The 19,096-nt window shown below is 42.6% G+C and overlaps 1 protein-coding gene across 2 annotated transcripts; it reads right to left on the reverse strand.

Moving 5' to 3' along the window:
• Nucleotides 1-2,344: 2,344 nt before the first annotated feature.
• mybpha (myosin binding protein Ha) lies at nt 2,345-19,055 on the reverse strand. Of its 2 annotated transcripts, XM_062392830.1 has the most exons (13): nt 18,792-19,055; nt 16,446-16,511; nt 15,572-15,706; nt 15,034-15,201; nt 12,273-12,361; nt 11,975-12,170; nt 11,529-11,668; nt 11,126-11,285; nt 10,380-10,516; nt 6,026-6,212; nt 5,218-5,275; nt 2,801-2,843; nt 2,345-2,715 (listed from the first exon to the last, which is right to left on the reverse strand). In XM_062392830.1, exons 1-11 carry the CDS (start codon nt 19,018-19,020, stop codon nt 5,241-5,243), a joined length of 1,542 nt encoding a protein of 513 aa, XP_062248814.1. In that variant the 5' UTR covers nt 19,021-19,055; the 3' UTR covers nt 2,345-2,715; nt 2,801-2,843; nt 5,218-5,240. The 2 variants fall into 2 exon arrangements, with proteins under 2 accessions (XP_062248814.1, XP_062248815.1); XM_062392831.1 differs by lacking the exon at nt 16,446-16,511.
• Nucleotides 19,056-19,096: the final 41 nt, after the last annotated feature.

Below are 19,096 nucleotides of genomic sequence, written 5' to 3' on the forward strand. Positions count from 1 at the left end.
TCACTGTCACAGCTACATCCTTTTGTCTACAGCTTTAGAGCCACTTTCCTGACATGAATATAGAAAATTCATTCTCAACTTCTTTCCCCCTAAAAATCTCTCTCTCTCTCACACACGTATAAATCCTAAATGTCCTTATAATCCATTGCTTCAGAAGAAAGTAAGAGCTGAAGTTATTGTTCCCTCTGTCGTCAATTGAGACTTCCGACATTTATGAGGTTGCGTGTCAATTGTCACGATATCAAAATTGTGTTCATTTGTCTGTGGTTTGTTTCATCATACTAACCATAAGGTGGCAGTATAACACAGAGAATATATTTGATCTAGTCGTGCCTGGGACAAATGCAAACTGCGTCTCTGACAAAGTGCCACATTCTGCTGTTACACATGATGACCTTAAAAAGGATAATTACATTACTACAACTTGCGTTAATACATCATGGGAATCAACCTTTAATAAATAACTGCTTTCAGGGTTATACAAAAAACAAACACCTGTGAAATACATCGGTGAAGATTCTCAGTCGTCCAAGTCATGTTATCTTCAGAAGTTGTACGACAGCAGCCTACGTCGGACTGCGGTCAAGCCAGCCGACACTCGCATCTCTGTGGTCAAATCAGCCGACACAGAAATCCTACTGCACTCATATACTGAGGGTAAACGCATCCAAACTGCACAGAAAGGGGACGGCAACTTTCCGATTTTCAAAATAAACTGTTGACATGGAGCCTATACAAAATAAATAATTTAATAAATAATTTATTGGATTAAAATCACAAGAAGTATATATCTTCTTACCTGTGTCATTTTTATGAATAGAATTTTGACAATATCAAATATGAGATTTTAGAAAATAAAAATCGCACATTTTTAGCTTCAGTTAGGTAATTTCTGTAATCAGGACCTCTCTGAATACCTACAAATTGAATATCACACATTTTTACTGTATAGATTTGGAGATTTTTCAAAGTAAAGTCCAACATTTTCACTGTTGAATAGATCATTTCAGGATACTTCAAAGTACTCTAAAAACACTTTGCTCAAACATTTTTACTGTATAGATTAAGAGATTTTTCAAAGCAAAGTTGGACCCTACTTTGAAAAATCTCTTAATGTATAAAGTAAATATGTTTGATATTCAGTAGTTTATTTTGAAAAAAACGCTTTACATGCGTTTACCATAAATGTCAGTATATGCGCGCAGCATAATTTCTGCGTCGCCTGATTTGACCACGGAGTGTCGGCTGGCCTGCCGGCAGTGTCCGTCTGCAAGGAGACTTGCTTTAGCTTCTTGAAGACCTCTCATCCAAAACGTCAAATTTTTGTAATTAAAGAATGAGAGGCATGATGGAAACGCTCACTGGAGCGGAAGGTGTTATTATAAAGATCAGAGAGCAGCACAGGTTGTAGCCGAGCTGTGCAGGCTAGTTGAGAATTAGTGTGGGTGTAAGATCAGTGCACTAAGGCTCATTGTGGAACCAACCTGGCTAAAACATCCTATCCAGACAAAGACATATATCAAATGTTTTGAAGCGGGTTAACTACACAGTTAATTATCTGTGTACTGTATATGTCCAACTGACTCCAAAACTTGTTGTCACACTGGTATCAAGTGCCTTCTAGTATACACACAAATATATATTTACATATACATTTTTGAGAGGACCCGAATCATGCACAAGGTCGTTATATTTTTATCTGCGTTTGTTAGCCTGTCTATTCTGTAACAGGATTATGTCAACTTTGGACAAATTACCAACTTGGTGGAGGGATGTGGCAGGAAATAAAACGTTTTGCTTTGGATCCATTGAATTAAAATAGGGTTTCATGAGGGGACTAAAATACTCTGAGCGCTTTGGAAGCTCTTTCTACAATTCTGTTACTGTTTTGTTAGAATGCGCAGTAAATAAAAAATATTGACAGCATAATCATTTAATCATCCAGTTTATGTTCTTTCACTCTTCTCCAAATTTGAGCAAAGTAATACAAAATATTATTCTAAAACAACCTTTATTTGTTTTATATAAACCCAATAAACATTAACACTAGTAAAAACTCAATGTCTGTATTAATGAGAGGAGCGTACTTTTATTAAAATGTTGTGCAATGTGTAATTAGCTGCAATCAGTCCTACAGTTACATTCTTATAATTGCGTTGGTGATTTTAAATCTTTATCTGATGTATTCATGATACTTGTAACTGTTTTAATTCATTCCTTGATGTGTTTTTTTATGTTTATTCATTGTGAACATCTGTCGCTTCTCAGGTCTGTCTTGAAAAAGAGATTGAAAATCTCACGAGACTGCCTGATTAAATGAAACATAAAATAAAGCCAAATAATGTATGATAAAATACATATTTTTATTGAAACATCCATACAGTCAGTGCAGTAGCATGTCTAAGAGTTCTGTGTTTTATTGAGCAGTACATATAAATACTATAACAAACAGCAAATGGACACAGGCTGAAAAAAAAACAAAACAGGCTAAATATAGCCTTACATACATGTCACCAACTAAAATAACACACAACTGGCAAAGTGGGATGGGTCGGGTGGTGTGGTTCCTCCCTGCGTACTGGGAGGAGAGGGTGAGTCGGGATGTGATGGTGGAAACAAAATGGAGATGTTGGTATGATGTTCTGTCCCTTTCTTCATTATGTACACACTGCTGCACAGCCAGCCATGACTTTCTCTCTCACCTCCTCAAGCACTCTGGACAAGATAGGAGAGATGTACAGAGAGGCATTTATTATACACACACGTTCAAACACACGCAACCACACACTCGTGAACTTACCACACAACATAAGACCTGGACTTCTGCTGGTCCATTAAAGGAACTGGGGGGAAATAATTTAAGCAAAAAGAGGGTTAAATGGGGTCACAAGGTGTTAACAACAGGAATGTTCTGGGAGAAACTGCGTGCGTGAGTGTGTGAGTGTGACTGTGTGAAGCTGTTGATTTGCTTGAGGTGTGTTTGTCTGTCAAATTCGCTGCATATTTTCCATAGAGGATTAATAGGTTTGGTATCTTCACTCCGAGCTCGTTATCCCTTCTTCTCCCAGCAATCCGCTTGGCCTGTTGACTCATGGTAATGTGAAGAGTTTGGCTGTGTGTCAGATCATCTGGAGTCATTTTTAGAAGCCGTGGAGTGCTGCGCTGACATCACCCCTACCCCCCCTTCACCTAAAGGTGCTCCTCGCACTCCCTCTGTCTAATCCCTCGTTTTCCCCTTGAGAGGCCCCCCCCCATGTGTGGCTGTGCGTTCTGGGACTGCATCCTGACACTCTGTAAAGACTCACAGGCACGACCACGTCATCTATAGGGCCCGGTTTGCACTCGCGGTGAAGCCGATCCTCTGGTAATCTGACCACAAGTGGACAGCTGTAAATACAGGTGCGAATGCATCCAATCACATCGAGGATGTGTCCAGATCTGATCACTCGAGCCACGCTAGGAGGGGGGGGGTTGTGGTCAGGAAGGCATGTGACCCCATTAGCCGAACAGTGTGAACACACGTGTCCCTGACCGTACTGAAGGTCAACTTTGTAGTGTGCATGTAGAGCAGCAACTGCATTTAAATGATACATGGAACTGAGGCCCTGCGTTCAAGGTTGAGGACAAAAATGACACAGCTCTTCCTCATATTTGAGTCTTTTCTCTTTGGCAGCGGTCATGTGCGTTGGAGGGCAACACATAAATCCCATATATCAACTAGTTAACAAGTCTTTTGCTATTCACACAGACTTTCATACTGCGCATATATGTGTTTCTATGAGAATGGCATAGTATCAGTAGGCGTGTATTTAGAAACTAGTGATAACCATGAAACATATGGCCTGTGTTGCCAAAGTCTGATACAGCCAATTCCTCTGGGCCATAAACAACCATTGTTGTTTAAAACCTTTTAAAAACATAATTGCACCTTCATTAACATAGATGTGGGTAATGTAATGTATAGTCAGTCTCTCCATGCTGCTGCTGTAGGAGAATATCTAGTCTGCAGCTGAAAATAGTCCTGAACAAATACATTAATTTGTTTGTTTGTTAAAACTTAAATTGTCCAGTTATTGTGGGTCATTTTCTACTTCAGGTTTTTAGAAATAAAGGCACAAACCCACGGACAGGATCATTAATCTTGAAAATGTTTGTGTGACTCATAAAGTCCAAATCTAATTATGTCACCCCTAATTTCTGAAGGTCATGATTCAAGAAAAAATGAGTAAAAACATTAAAGACGGAGGCATAATTATCATGTTCAAAAGTGACAGAATGAAAAGACAGATCATTCCCCACATTGTGGTTTATTCATCATTTCCTATCTTAACCTCATTTATGTGCAGTCTAATGCGGTTTGGGTCCAGACAGGCTGTCAGCAAAGATGACAGAAGAGGAGAGAGAATTCATGAGCGACGTGCTGCCTTCTAAATATATTGAATGTAATTGGTCCCTTTGCTCACATGCCTTTATTGGCCGGCAGGGACAGAGATTAGTGTTTCACTTTGCCACAAAAAGAACCGGGGGCATGTCCCTAACGATGAAAGAAAACCATTTTCATTCGCTCTCAAACTCTTCGACAAGCCTCAACTATCTCGTGCATCTCTTCACTGACATTTTTCTTCATCTGTCACCTCATTCTCCCCTGCTCAAATATCTTGCTCTTCTTTTCCTCCCCTTGTTCTTGTGTGTGTTTTTCAGCCCCTCTCACCCCCTTTCTCCTCATGCGTCTCTTGTCAACAGTGGTAATGACACAGAGAGTCTGCTGACCTGCCTTGAAATGCTACACCTCTCCAGCATTTAAAAAGCTGAAATGAAAGTGCCGGCGAGGCTATATATAGAAACACAAAATCTGTATACACATGAATAATGGTATTTCTATTGACGATATTAATCTTTGCCACGTTACCACATCCGAAAGCAGGGCCTGTGACCAACAATAAGTAATAGACAGATATACTATTGGTTTTAATTGGATGCTGTAAGTTTTAAAACTATTCATGGTAGGTCAGGAGGTGTAGGAGCATCATCAGCCACATTGAACTGTATCATTATTGCATACCCACAGTGTTTAGGAGAGGAATCAGTATGAGCCGTGTTGTCATAGTGACGGTAGAAACGTGTGATTGAAGGGTATTTTTGAGGAAATGAAGATATATAGGGTATAAATGAAGATCAACGATAAGATATATGTATTTCTTTGTGATTGATTCTTACCTCTGGAGATTCAGACGTTTCGTTTATTTTCGCTTTTCAGCCTCCCCGATAATTACCTCTGTTGAAAGAGAAAAACAGGTCATGTTTAAAAACTGATTTAAATCATTATATATGACGGATAATTACACGTTTTTGTGAGAGTCAACGAGTACAAAATCTAGTAAATCTGATGATACGATCCATCCTTTAATGTCCATATGTTTCCCCATGAAAACATATGAAACATCTTCTTAATGATGTTTCATCCTTAAGACGCCAGCAGATAATCTGTGTTCAGCTGATTTTAGTTCAGAGGTTTTAGCATAGAACTCAGGCTATACAGTGACTGATGGGTTCCTTCATCACCATAAAAATAAACACCACAGTTCACTTTCAGTCGATCACTCATGTACCATCCTGGTGTCATATCATTATTCACTACTGTCCCTTCCCCGACCCCCACTATTGCAATGCATCCTGTGGTTCTATAAATTAACCTGCTGCAACTGATGCTACGACCAATATGCCATCATCGGCTCAGAGGTCATGTAGCGATAAATAATTAAAGTTTTTTTTTGCATGGTTTTAGCTTAAAATAACTGTTTTCTGGAATGATTATGGCTAAAATATGCTATTTTTAATTTGTTTTATTTATATAAATCATTTCACGATCCCCCTTCTGTGTCTTTGGAACCATGGGGTTCCAAACCATAGTTTGGGAACCATTAGTGCACAACGCTAACAGTAAAAAAGGGTTTGAGTAACTTTTCAAAGCACTACTAGTTAGCTTCTTTATCTAGTATCTTTGTCTGGAGAATGTCGTACGTACGTTTGACCTCCAGCTTGCAGGACACTGTGGCCTCTCCCTGGGCGTTCTTGGCTCTGCAGGTGTACACGCCGCCGTCGAAGCTGCCCGGCTTACGGATCTCCAGTGAGCAGATGCCTTGGTTGGAGAGCTTACGATACTTGGGGTCGTCGCCGATGATCATCTGGTTTTTCAGCCACTCGATCTGTGGCTGAGAGGAGGAAGAGGAGAAGATACAAAGGATCAGGAGATGGATACAGGATTCACTTACTTTTGACATATATATATATTTGTGAGTTTGCGCAAGATGCAAGAAATAAAAATCTGTCTTTACTTGACTCTAGCACAACAGACATTTCCTTCTTTTTCAGAGACACCTACAAAAAAAAACCCTGAGCAGGCTGGAGATTCAGTTTGCTGTCAACTAGTCCTCCAGTGAGTAACGTAAATATCGTGCTGAGGACGGCTGTCGGGCGGACGGAGTAACTCAAACCCTTCTCCTGACCCGAGATATGTTCTTCTCTGGGTTTCAGTGACACTCTCCCTGCATGAATTCCATCATGTTCCAGCTTCATGAAGGTTGATTGGGCCGATCGAGTTACGTCTTCAACGTCTTTAGTTCTGCTTGCGAACAAGTTTTCAGAATATAGGTTTCTTCTATTTAAAGAACTGATGTACTAGTTTAGAATGTAAATAATTTAGAGCAAGTAGGTAATTTTTTGTCGTGAGGTCACAGCTGTTATTATTGAGCTCCACAGTTTTATTGACAGTGGCGTATGCAGGAACTGATCCGTGATATTCTTTATCGCAGTTTGAGATTTTTATGCAAGTTCCAACACGTGTGAGGATTTTTTATTTGAAAGTGAAATGAAACTTGGCAGGGAAGCTCAAGTTAAACTAAGCTGGGTTGGTAAGTGAGAATTAAAGACGTCCGCTGCGTCCTCTCACTCTTCATCACCCTGCTGACAGAGGAGGGCCAGAATGAGGGACATGATTTCATACTAGGCTGTCAACCAGGATCTCTATATCGAGCCTTTGGCAGCGGACGAGATGCTGCACGCTGCTGATGATGATGATGATGATGATGTTGATGATGTTTTTGCAAACCGATAACTCCAACACATGTTAATGCTGTTACTGTGGCCATCTTGCTAGACTTGTAGCTTTGAGATGTTTTGTATGAGGAACGTTTGCGTGAGATGGATGCGATAAAAACAGGAAACAGCTTTTTTGATGATTCAAAGAAGTCTGTAAGGGGGATAGGGGATGGTTTTGATGTGTGAAAATGAATTTCTAGTTAAACAGTGTGGTTCAACAACTGTTCTGAAATTGCAGAGACCTTCATGCCCTCCTGAATTTGGTGATGTCCTTAGTGTTCTTCTTGTGCTGTTAAGTTCTTCGAGCTGATGGCAGCGTATCAAACATTCTTTTATACGCTTTTATTCGCTTGTTTCCCCCCAAAAAAGACTTTAAGTTTTCACATGGGAGAATTATTCCCAGAGAAATTGGTGAAAATACCCAAAGTCTCACAATATTATAGAAAAAAAAGAACAAAAATCCTGGATCTGCAACCTTATCTGGATCAGGACTAAAGGTCATTGGGTTTCTCCGTGACCCATACCACATCTGTCCACCAAGTTACATGACAACCCTTTTTTGTAATGCTGCTTAATAATACACAGGCAAATGCAGATAAAAACATAACTTTCTCGGTGGAGGTAGTAACCAACAGTGCGGGTTTACTATCCAGCTGTTTCTGAGTTACACATGTAAGAGGACGAGGTGCTGTCAAGCCTGGGCTCACTTGTTTCAGTCAGTCTCGGCTGAGCAGCTGCATACCAGGCAGTTAACAACAGGCAGATACATAAGGACTGTTTTGGACAATAAATCGCACAAATCTACCACTAAGAATAATCCCCCCAAAAATCGTAACGTGGAAATTAGCATATTATGTGCCATTTAAATTGCTTATTGCCTTTTACATTTAATATCCATCATCTCCTGGCAATGGACGTGCTATTTCTGAACCTACTTCATTAGTGGAGTGTTTGGTTTAATTGACAATTAGATAAGAAGCTAAACAGAGACCACGTACAACCCGCCACTTGTCTCTTCCTCCTCTTATTATTGTATCTTCCTCTGCCTCATCGTGTCTGTGTTTGGACATCTGTGTGGGGACGGTCAGCCACACTGATAAAGAGCTGCAGTGTGAGCGGGCGGCAAAAATAACATTTCACTCATCCACAAGAGGAGAGCGAGCTTCAGCTCTTATCAGTGTCTGTCCTTTGTCTTTGCTCCTTATCTTTCCCAACCTGCTCTCTGCCTCTGGAAGTGACAGCTCTTTATCAGAGGCAGCAGGACGACTTATCACGCTACATGCCACATTTCTGCTGGAGCTCCTCAGCAGTTCTCAATGGGCTCTGGTGTCTGAGCCGCAGAGGAGAAGGCGGCTCATGGATACACTGTAACACACTTACAGCACATAGAGTGAAATATTCACATTTTCTTTGAGATGTAAAGAGAGAGAGAGAGATATTAAAATGCAAAAGTGAGAGGACAGGCAGGATCGCATGGGCAAGACAGAGGTAGTGAGAATATTTTATGTAATTCAGTCAATCAGTTAATTTGATTTTTAACTCAAATGTAATTGTGTGGCTCATAATGGTGCAGAGATGAAGATTAATCTGTGACAGCAGTTTTATAGGCCCAGTGTCTTACATCCAGAGCATGTGACTTTGGCATCGTGACATTAAAAACATTTTCGTTGATTTCTAACAGAATAATTAATAAATCTTGATAAAAAAAAAAATTCAGTGACTAATGGGACTGTTGCTTTGCGCAACCTAGTTTGCCCCCTAATATATAATATGTTAATATATAATATGTTAATATATAATATGTTGCACAAAACACCAACACAAAATCCTTACATATTGAAAAACCTACCTGGCAATAAATCTGATTCTGATCGTTGGATGTGTTTTTACGGATGTGTTATTCTGTAAGAAACTTCATGCTATCTCTTCAAGACCAGCTGTCAATGAAACAATTATCTATGAGCCCAACGCTATCTATTACCCATCAGCCCCTCTTTTCTTAGTCCCCTGGCATGTAGCTCACTGCCTTCTTCTGTTTCTGTTTGATTTGTCTCAGCTACATCTCCTACCACCGCTGCCCTTGGTGACAAGCCAAGGGCAGCAGGGACAGATGATCAAATGTATTTCTACCTCGGCGGTCAACCTAAGCCGTCTGAGTCAGCCAGACAACTGTAAAGATATGTTTAACCAGAGCGGTGGCCGCCAAGCACACTGAGAGGCGTACTGAAATTTCACATTGACATACCAGTGAAAGCCTTGCCCCATGTCTGCAGGGGATCGTTAATACCTCATTGGAAGCAGTATATCACACACTCAAACGATTTATAGAGGAACTCCATTAGGAATAAATGGCTTAAATTCAAGATAACGGATGTCTAATCAGGAAAACAGGGATGAATCTTTTCTATATAATCAACACATGTGTCCTCAAGCCTCATTTACTGTGACTATAGTTCAGTCAGGAACACTTTGTCATAATTTTACCCATTTATTGCACAATGGGAATACAGTTATGCTTGGCGCGGAAGGCTCCATTCTTTGGATGTTCCGTGGGTTAGCCAAGCAGTGTGCTTAGTTAAAACAGGGAACACGTGCAAAATCCCACGGTGGGCGTAGCAGGCATGATACATTTGTTCAAGATGTATGCCATTTACCGCAATCATGTTTGGACTCTGTACTAAAAGGTGGAGCCTGGGGTGGTGGAGGCGAGTTGCCGGCAGCAGGGCCTGAGTGGCCGTGTAGCCGAGCAGGGATCAGTGAGGAAGAGGTCGTATTTAAAGAGACGGCATTGGGGAGAGAATGGGCTGTGATTGGTTAATGTGATTGACGAGCACCCATAAACCTTTCAGTAGCTGACAGCTTATGTCAGCTGAGCACATGAATCGTGTCCGGCATGAACTAACGTGATGCTTTATTAATCAGTCAGGAGGTGGGATTAGCTATCAGTAAACAACCACAGACCGTATATGAAGATGGACAACACGTCTCTCATTCCGACCACTATCCAGACATGAAGCTAATAATATCCAGGATACAAACGCGGCCATCCTGCAATGATAACGCCATTTAGACTCAAAGTCTGCCCAATAGTGATAATGGGATGAAGCAGTTGTAGACGTTTAACAGTAACAGTACAGTGATCCTTGAAAAGTTGCTTTAACTAAATTAATTATAGGTGAGGGGTACTAGTGCAACTTTCGCTATTTTCAAAATGGAGGAAACAGCAACTTGTTGTCCCCTCACAAGCACATAGACAGTAAGAGTTTGAGGGAATATCTGACCTTGGGACTTCCACGGACAGAACACAGCAGCTTGGTGGTGTACCCCACAGTGGCAGCGCGGTCGTTGAGGGCGGTGGTGAACTTTGGCGCCTCGGTGAAATCGTGGTCCACGTACTGGGGGGGCTTGTAGACAATACCTGTGAACACATTAACCAAATATCTTATTGAGATCTCGAGGTAACGCCTGTAAAGCCATTTTCAGACATAAACTCCGATAAATTTGTTTTAATTTTGTTTCTTTTTTCTTTTTGCGTCTGTCGCGTGTTAGAAGCGCTGATCCCCTGCTTTGTTCTCACATCGACTTCTCCAGGATTTCTACGGACATTAAACGAGGAGGCCAGACACAATCGACCAAAAACGATTAAAAAAAAATCCAGGTTATCAATTAAATTGAGAGGACTCAACAATAAACGGGCATGGCTAAATACAAACACGCACACATACCCACAAGTGCAACATGTGATCTGACAGCTGTCCTAATGTTGTCAGAGCCTCTTCAAATTTATTTCAGTTGTAGCTGGGCACGAGCCAAGAGAGCTCCCCACTTATGAGTGCCAAGGCCATTTTCACGCCATAAGTCTTCTCTTTAAACACCCACACAAACTCACACACACACACACACACACACACACCCTTCAAATCATTAAAGCGTAAGTCGACACTTGAACCGCAGCACTGAAACTCTCGCTCGAACAAACAAACGGGCCGTGCAGTAATTCAAGTGCTGCTCGCATCAAGAAGCTCACCTGTCTTCAGGATGGTGGCCACCTGTTTGGTGACAGTTCCCTTCTCACTCTTGCCCACCAGGTTCTCAGCGAACACCCGGAAAGCGTACGAGTTGCCCATGATGAGGTCTGAGACGGTGGCACTTAGCCTGTGGTAGTGCTCCAGCACCGTGAACCATTCCTGCAGGCGGAGATACAGCAGACTTCAGGACAGCAACACTGTGATGTAACCTCATCGGATCAGTTCAATCAATCGATCAAGCTTCAATTAACGGGATATCTTTAGTTTTTTAGTTTTAAATCCACTGGGATCAACCTGTATCCAGGAAGAGACAGACTTCCATGAAGTGCAGTTTGCGTCAAGGACAAATCTGTTTCGGTGTCAGAATGTGTTTTTGTGTTTGCATGCGGACATCTGCCGTACCCCGGTCTTCCTGTCCGACTTCTGAACGGTGTAGCCAGTGATGTCTGTGTTGCCGTTATCCTTGGGAGGGGTCCATTCGAGAGCAGCATTGAAGCCCCAGCTGTCCACCAGCTTCACACTGACAGGAGAACCGGGCAGCTCTGAGGAGACACATAACTGTCAGCCATATCATTCAATTTATCACAGCAAGAACGGTGTCTAATCCCAACCACGTTGCATCAAAATGACTCATGAATTTGTGCGTCCGCTCCTCTGACAGCGGGCTCAAACGCCGGGTCGAAGGGCGTCATTGTTGGAGGAGTGAAGTGAAACAAACAAATCAACAAGTCAGCTTCTCAGTCGGAGGTCTGGAATGAGCTGGATGTCATGTCACACCTGCTTCCATGTCTGCATATGTGTGCTGGTTTATGTTGTGTGCAAACGCATGCACGCCATGTGCGACTCACCCACAATCTGAAGGGTGAGCGCGGCTTTGTCTTCAAAGCTGTCCACTTTAACAGTCAACTCGTAAACGCCGGAGTCCTCCCGCTGAGCTGTGCGGATGAACATGATGCTGTCGTTGTCGCTGTTCCTGATGTTGAGCCTCTTCGGATCTACAGGCTGACCGTCCTTCAGCCAGGACACCACAGGTTTGGGCTTCCCCTGAGGAGATAGGACGAGACACAAGGTGAAGCGAGGTCAGACGTAATGACCGTTAGGTTTATTGTGTTGCCTTTGTATGAAATGTGTGTTTGTGCAGCTCACAAGAAAGGGGATGACCAGGTTGACCTGCTCTCCAACCTGCCTGATGAAACGAGTTCTGAGCATGCGGGGCATGCGGATCCTGGGACGTTCTGAAAAACAAACACTCAAGTCAGACACGTTTGTCCTCTGCCTCTTTCACCATTAGTTTGTTTACTCTTATTAACTGATCTGCTGCAGTCGTTGGTACATTTTGAACACAGGGAATAACCTGGACAGCCGAGTGCAGGGTTGTGTGTCATGTACACCTCTGAGTGGGGTATGTTTAAAATGGCAGGTCAACAAGACCAGAAAATAAACCAGTCACAGCCCAGCAAAGCTTCATGGTTGAGAGCACAAAATAACATATTTTTTATTTTAATGAGTACTGTAGTAAATCAAGCAAATCTACCATATTAAATAAATGTTGAAGCTTTATGATTAAAGTAATAATTAAGCTATAAACAGGTTATTTTACTGTAGGCTTTTTCGAAAACATGAGGCTCTTATATGACTTGGAGCGGAAACTATTAGTTGATCAATTGGTTGGTCAACAGAAATTGGCATTGACATTAATTTAAGACATTCTCTGCTTTCAGCTTCTAAAAAACTTGCTACTTTACTCTATCATATAAATAATTGTTTTACATTATATATTCACAAATACTCAAAAATCGGCCCTAGTATTGACACTGTATAGCTTCCAATATATGATAGTTAGACAAAGACAAACAAACAAATGAAAGGAGTATTCATCTTGTTAGACTACACTTTCCCTCTCCAGGATAAAGTAAGATTACGATAAAAAATCATACATTCACTCACAAAACAGCATCAAACTAGGCAGCACACCATGTGGTTGTCGAATTCATTGCAGAGTTTTATTGATGATTGTCTTAGGTTATAAATAACAAAGGACGTAGGAAATCGAGCCGGGCAAAATGTCTGTGTCCCCTTGTGTGAGGAAAAGTAGAGTATCCAGGCAGAGAGAAGCAAAAGAGGAAGACCTCTTTTCCAGCAGCAACTTAAAATAGCTTCAGTGACCAGAACCTTGACACATGTTCCCTCATGTCAAGGCACAAGAGAAGCAGCAGGAGGATTTCATCCCGGTCAACTGACTGGAGTGGTCCAACAGTGAAGTACAGTCTTAAAACTGTGCTGTATCCGTGTGGTTGAAATCATGTGGATCCATGGTGGAAGGGACTTTGTAAGACATTTTCCAGTCACTATGCCGGATGGCTTCATTCGGGCCAGGTGCTAAGTATCAGTGAGAGCATCCCTTGCATGTTTCTGCATAAGCAGCAAATGTCTGAAAAGCTTACTGGGCTTAGAGGACACCTAAAACCAGCAGGCTGCTGCCCTCCATCACCCCTCTCACCCTGTGTCTCTATCTCCTTCTCCTTCTTCTTGTCTCCCCCTCCATTCAGCCTCTTGTCCATCTTTTTCTAGCTCTCACACTATCACACTTACTCCCTCTGTTGCTCTTCATCGCCTTTGGATTCTTGCCCAGGATGCCTCATCCTCCCTGTCCTGACATTTGTTGCCGTAACACCACTGCACACACTGGGATCCGGCTCATTTCCCATGAAGATCAGGTCCGCCTCCAGATTTGGCTCAAACACTAATCCCCACTAATCAGAACACTTCCAAGCAATGCCAAGCGTTGCAGGCATTACAACAACCAGTGGCCAGCAAGTCCTCCCACAAGCAGACTATAATCTGTTTGTCTCTGGATAAAGTGTCTTCGTTGGGGGCTTTCTCTACATGCTGGACAGCGTCTTTATGCGGAGGGCAGATGGGTGTCTGGTCGGGACAGCGTGTGACCGCCCAGAATGCACCAATTAGGCTCATGTTCCACTCACCTCAGATGACCAGCGGTTCTGATTTCATGACCGCTTTTTATCCTGTTGGGTTTCCTGTTTGTTCACAGCACTTTGACCCAAGACCAGGAAATACGCTCAGACGCAGTAAGCTCTGCTTCAGAGGAGTGGGGGTATCGAGCTCAGGCCTGCGCTACGTCAAAGTGACCCAGTGAGCGAGACCTGATGGAAACTCAAAACTGCAGGTCCACACTGTGACTTCAGTAAACTGTTGATGTGCGTGAGTATTTTCATTGGGTATTTTCATAGACAGTGGTAGAAAGATGAGAGGAAATTAGCATCGAAGCCAACGTTCCGCTCGTACTGAAGTTAAATTATGATGCATACAATAGCTTACATTAAGGGAAGGTGAAAATGGCTGCCTATATTTATGTAGGAGTTTTCTTAAGAGCATTTGAAATGTTTATTTTGGTACAGGCTAAATAAACATTATTATTATTATTGACTAGTCTTGTTATCTCTTTAACAAAGTGAGAAGAGTGAGTGTGGGAGATTGACCTTCTCATTAGTGGAGCCACACCTCCAGTAGATGCTGAAGATCTGTGTACAAACAAGTGAAAGGATGATTAATAGTTAATGACAGTGCCTGTCAACGCCAGTGGGATTTATGTGCCTACATCTGTGGAGTCCATCAGGGGCCCTCAGACGTTATTACCACCTCTGCCTGCAACACGAGTATTTAAAGGAAAGGTCAGGAGTTACAACCATCGCAGAGCTCCTGATGGAGAAGTTTGAGCCAGACAACCTTTACAATTATTTTTACACCCGGGAAATCCTCTATTTTGGGCTGTAGGGAAACGTTATTATTTGAAATAAAATAAAATTTTAAGGGATATTTTCTTTAAACAGATCATCCATGGCTTATGCAGTGAATAGAAATTGTCAGTGTACCAAGTGCTACTCACCAACAACCTCACGGATTGGCACGGGCGCAGCCAGTACACCAGGTTCACTGCGACCGCCAGCGTTTACAGCCACCACGCGAACAAGCAGCAGGTCACCGGCTGTCAGATTCTTGATGCAGAAGCAGTTTGCTTGGGTCAGTTCCTCGTTAACTACAACCCAGGCTGTTGCTGCAAGAGAACCCAGGGTTGGCTTTAGAATGTAGAGTTTTCGTACAGTTTTTTTCTTTGGATATGCATAAAGATGTACACATATCATGTAAAGCGTAAAACATCCCTTAATGGGGCATGTTAAATGGTTTATCACCTGTCGACACAAGTTTACAAACAACCTGCCCTTAAGAAGTACCCTTTGGCCCCCAGGATGAAATCTAAGAGGACATGCCGTCATCTGAGCAAACGTGCACTTCTAAAAGGGGTGTCAGGAGATCCAGTGACAGCCGGTGAAATGCTGCCGGCCGTATACGGCCCGGACATGGCTATCTGCCCTCTGACACTCTGGGGACAGGTGCGGCCCCACAGCCTCTCACACACGACTCACTTCCATCCTTGCAGTACTCGATGGTGTATCCGTCCAGGCCGGAGTCTCCAATAGTCTCCGGCGTCCTCCATTGGATAGTGAGGCTGGAGTCGTTCACATCCTCCACAGACACGTCCAGAGGAGCGCTGGTGGGGACTGAAGGAGGATCAGACAGAGCAGACTGATTCATGGTGGAAGTGGAGATCAGAGAGATGAACTGAAATCACACACATAATTACACACATAGTTCTCCTTATCGATCATTTAAAAAATCCCTGTAATATATAATAATATGGATATATCTCAAATTTTACACAACCCCTTGTATATGGAATGGTCCCATGTCGTAAAAGAATAATATTTATATATTTCAGACTTTACACATCCCCTTGTCTATCGTGCTAGACAAATGAGTTTGTCTAGCACTGCAAGACTCTCAGTCCATTTCAAAGCAAAAAAGACAAACTAGCTCCTTCCAGTTTCTTGAAAACAAGTATTTGATGCTTATCTAACTTTCATGTTTTGACATGTGAACAGGGAAATAAAACAGGATTTTTTATATTTTTCTAACATATTATAGACGAAACTGTTTAAATAATCAGTAAATCAACTGATAATGAAAAATGCACCTGAAACCGAATCTTATAGTTCGATCTGTCTGTAAAGCGGTTCATCATTCTGTCATCCAGGGTGTTTAGTGACATCACATCCTTTAAAAACTCTCATAAGTTTTAATTGGTTCTATCGACCGGAAATAGTGGTTTCCAAACATTACAGGATGTCATTTCTGATACCGGAACAGATTTCTCATTTTATCCTGTGACAACATCTCTGACCTTGACTGGAAGTTCAACACTGGACCGAGTTAACAGCAGAGCATAAATGCTGTCATTACCTGCAGGAGGTGGCGGTGTGGGGGCCTTGGGTGGCTCCTCAACAACGGCAGCTTCTGCTGGAGCAGCTAGCATTAAAGAAGCAGGAGGTTAATTCTCTTTTACAAACAATCACCAGCGACAAGGACCTAATAGGTATCCATAGCTTTCAATCGTGAGACTTCAAGCTGTAACGTTCCAATATTTTCAATGTGGATGTGCTACAGCGTGTCAATCACTAGAAAAGATACCAGTGAGCTCAATGCTTGTAAAGAATCCAGTGGCCCTCACAGCTGGGGAAAGGCATGATGTGTAGTTATCAGTGTTTGCAGCTTATATTTAATGTCTGGTTGGTGGTTTATGTTGTTACCATCTGTGGGAGCATCTGCAGCAGGAGCATCTGCAACAGGAGCATCTGCAGCGGGAGCATCTGCAGCGGGAGCAGAGGCCCCGTCTTCAGCAGCAGGAGCAGCAGCTAGTGTTAAAAAGCCATTAGGGAAGCATGTTAGGAGTTTACATTACGGCATGACTCATGCAGGACATTAATCTGTCTGAAGCTAATCTGATCGGCATATATTCCGTTGAAGGAAGTGGCAGGAGAGAGCAGTGTGGACAAACATTTCTGTTTTCACAGAGCAGGTGGATTTATGAGCCAATCTCTGCTTCCTGAAAACATTGAAGAGACACTGCATCTACACCCAGCAGAGGATCACTGCATGTCCACACCATGGGACACAGCTCTGCACAGCATGTACACAGTAGTGCACAGTAGGAAACAACCAAACACAAACACACCGTGCACTGCAGCTTGTGTGTGGGCCACCTGTGGTGTGTGTTTACCCTCAGCGGGAGCTGTCAGATCAGCTCCTTCCTCTCTGGCTGTGTGATGAAGTTAGCAGGTTACATTTCAAGGTTAGCGGGGGGGAACACTGAGCCAATCATTATGCTGCTGGCACCATTTATGTACTTTACCAGCAAAGGATTTTGAGTGAAATTTCGATGAGAGCAGTTCATCCCTGGTGTTACCAACAACTTGTGTCAATAACACTGGTGGGTCCAGTAAATTAGCCATTACAGACACTGCATTTAGATTTTGCTCCAATGAAAAGTTCAACTATATTCCAGTAAATAAGGATCGACAGCTCTTTTGAGTTCAGTACACTCAGGCTGACGTGTAATAACTCCAAAGGTAATTTTAGTTCCTATTCCAATGATTGTTCTGGCATAGTTCATCGATTTAGACCAGACTACTTCTAATAATACAAGTAATAACCTTTAACACATAAACATTATCTAAATGCCTTGTTATCATTTTATTAATACTTTTATCATATTTCTAGTACTTCTCTGGAAAGGGGTTAAGTTGATATTTATTAGCGGGAAAGTTTTTGTCAGTCCAATCCGCTGACCCAGGGCCCTGAAACGGCCTGACAGGCATCACAGTGCATGAGATGCAGCTTTGTGTCAGTATCAGACTTCACTGTACTAAGGATGTAAGACATCTGAGAATATAAATGTGTCCACTGCTTTAAGGTCATGTCGTAACATGGAGAATCTCCACATTGTGAGGAGGAGTTGATCTTAAGAGGATGACGTTACAGCTGCTGCAGCAGCTCCTGTTTCAACAGTTGTGGCTGCTGTCTCCTTTGCTCTAAGTGCAGTGACTGACGACAGGCGCAAGGACTACAGATCTGTTGTAGGGTGTGAGAACCATGATCAGCTGCATCCACCTATTTTCTCAGTTTCCGGTGAAACTGAGTGTTGGTTTCTGTCCATGCAGCATGGCTATTTGTACACAGCAAATGAAACACCAAAAAATTAGATGCAAAAACTTTTTTTTTGTTTTACATCTATACAGTCTTCTAATAGATATTTAAAATTTAAATAAAAAAAAGCATTACATTAAAGGAGCCATTGTGTGCACACGATTGAGACACTGTACATGCAATTAAAGAAGAGAGTAAAGATGAAGATGCACATATTCACTCAGTTGTCAGTTTAGTAGGCACCATGAGATCTAACTGATAAGGTCCTGCAACAAATCCTTCCTTCATTAAGGGCGCACTATCCAACAGTATGATTTCAGATCCTTTGGGAGGATGTAGTTTGTGGTGTTGAAATGAGTCACATTGTACAGAGCATTGTTTTTGTAATATGGACGACATAATGCAAACACTGGTCTTTATCCCACACTGCAGAGCCACAGCACCACAACACACCATGACCTCCAGGGAAGTAAAGTTTACTGGCGGAGTTGACTGCTCTTATTAAGTTTTATAAATGTTCTGACTTTGCTTTAAAGCTCCTTGTTTGGTTAAGTGTTTTTTCTGGTTAGTTAAATGAGGTGACTTTCACCCATAGTACGGCACCTGGAGCGCTTTCCTCCGCGGCGGGGGCGTCCTCAGCTGGGGCTGCGGGCGATGCTGCGTCTGCCTCCGCAGGAGGAGCTGCCTCGACCGGAGCCTCCGGTGGGGCCGCAGCCGGTTCCGCAGGTGGAGCTTCTACCGGGGCGGGTTCAGGCTCCGGGGCCGGCTCAGGTGCCTTCCCGGCGGCCTTCTTGGCAGGAGACTTCTTGATGGGAGCAGGTTTTCCTGGCATCGCGCTGACTGATAGCCACTACTCTGAATGGGGAGAACTAGGGGGTCTAAAGGGAATATATATATATATGTGTGGT

The sequence above is a fragment of the Platichthys flesus genome, chromosome 7 (genome assembly GCF_949316205.1).
Source record: "Platichthys flesus chromosome 7, fPlaFle2.1, whole genome shotgun sequence".
Classification (NCBI taxonomy): Eukaryota; Metazoa; Chordata; class Actinopteri; order Pleuronectiformes; family Pleuronectidae; genus Platichthys; species Platichthys flesus.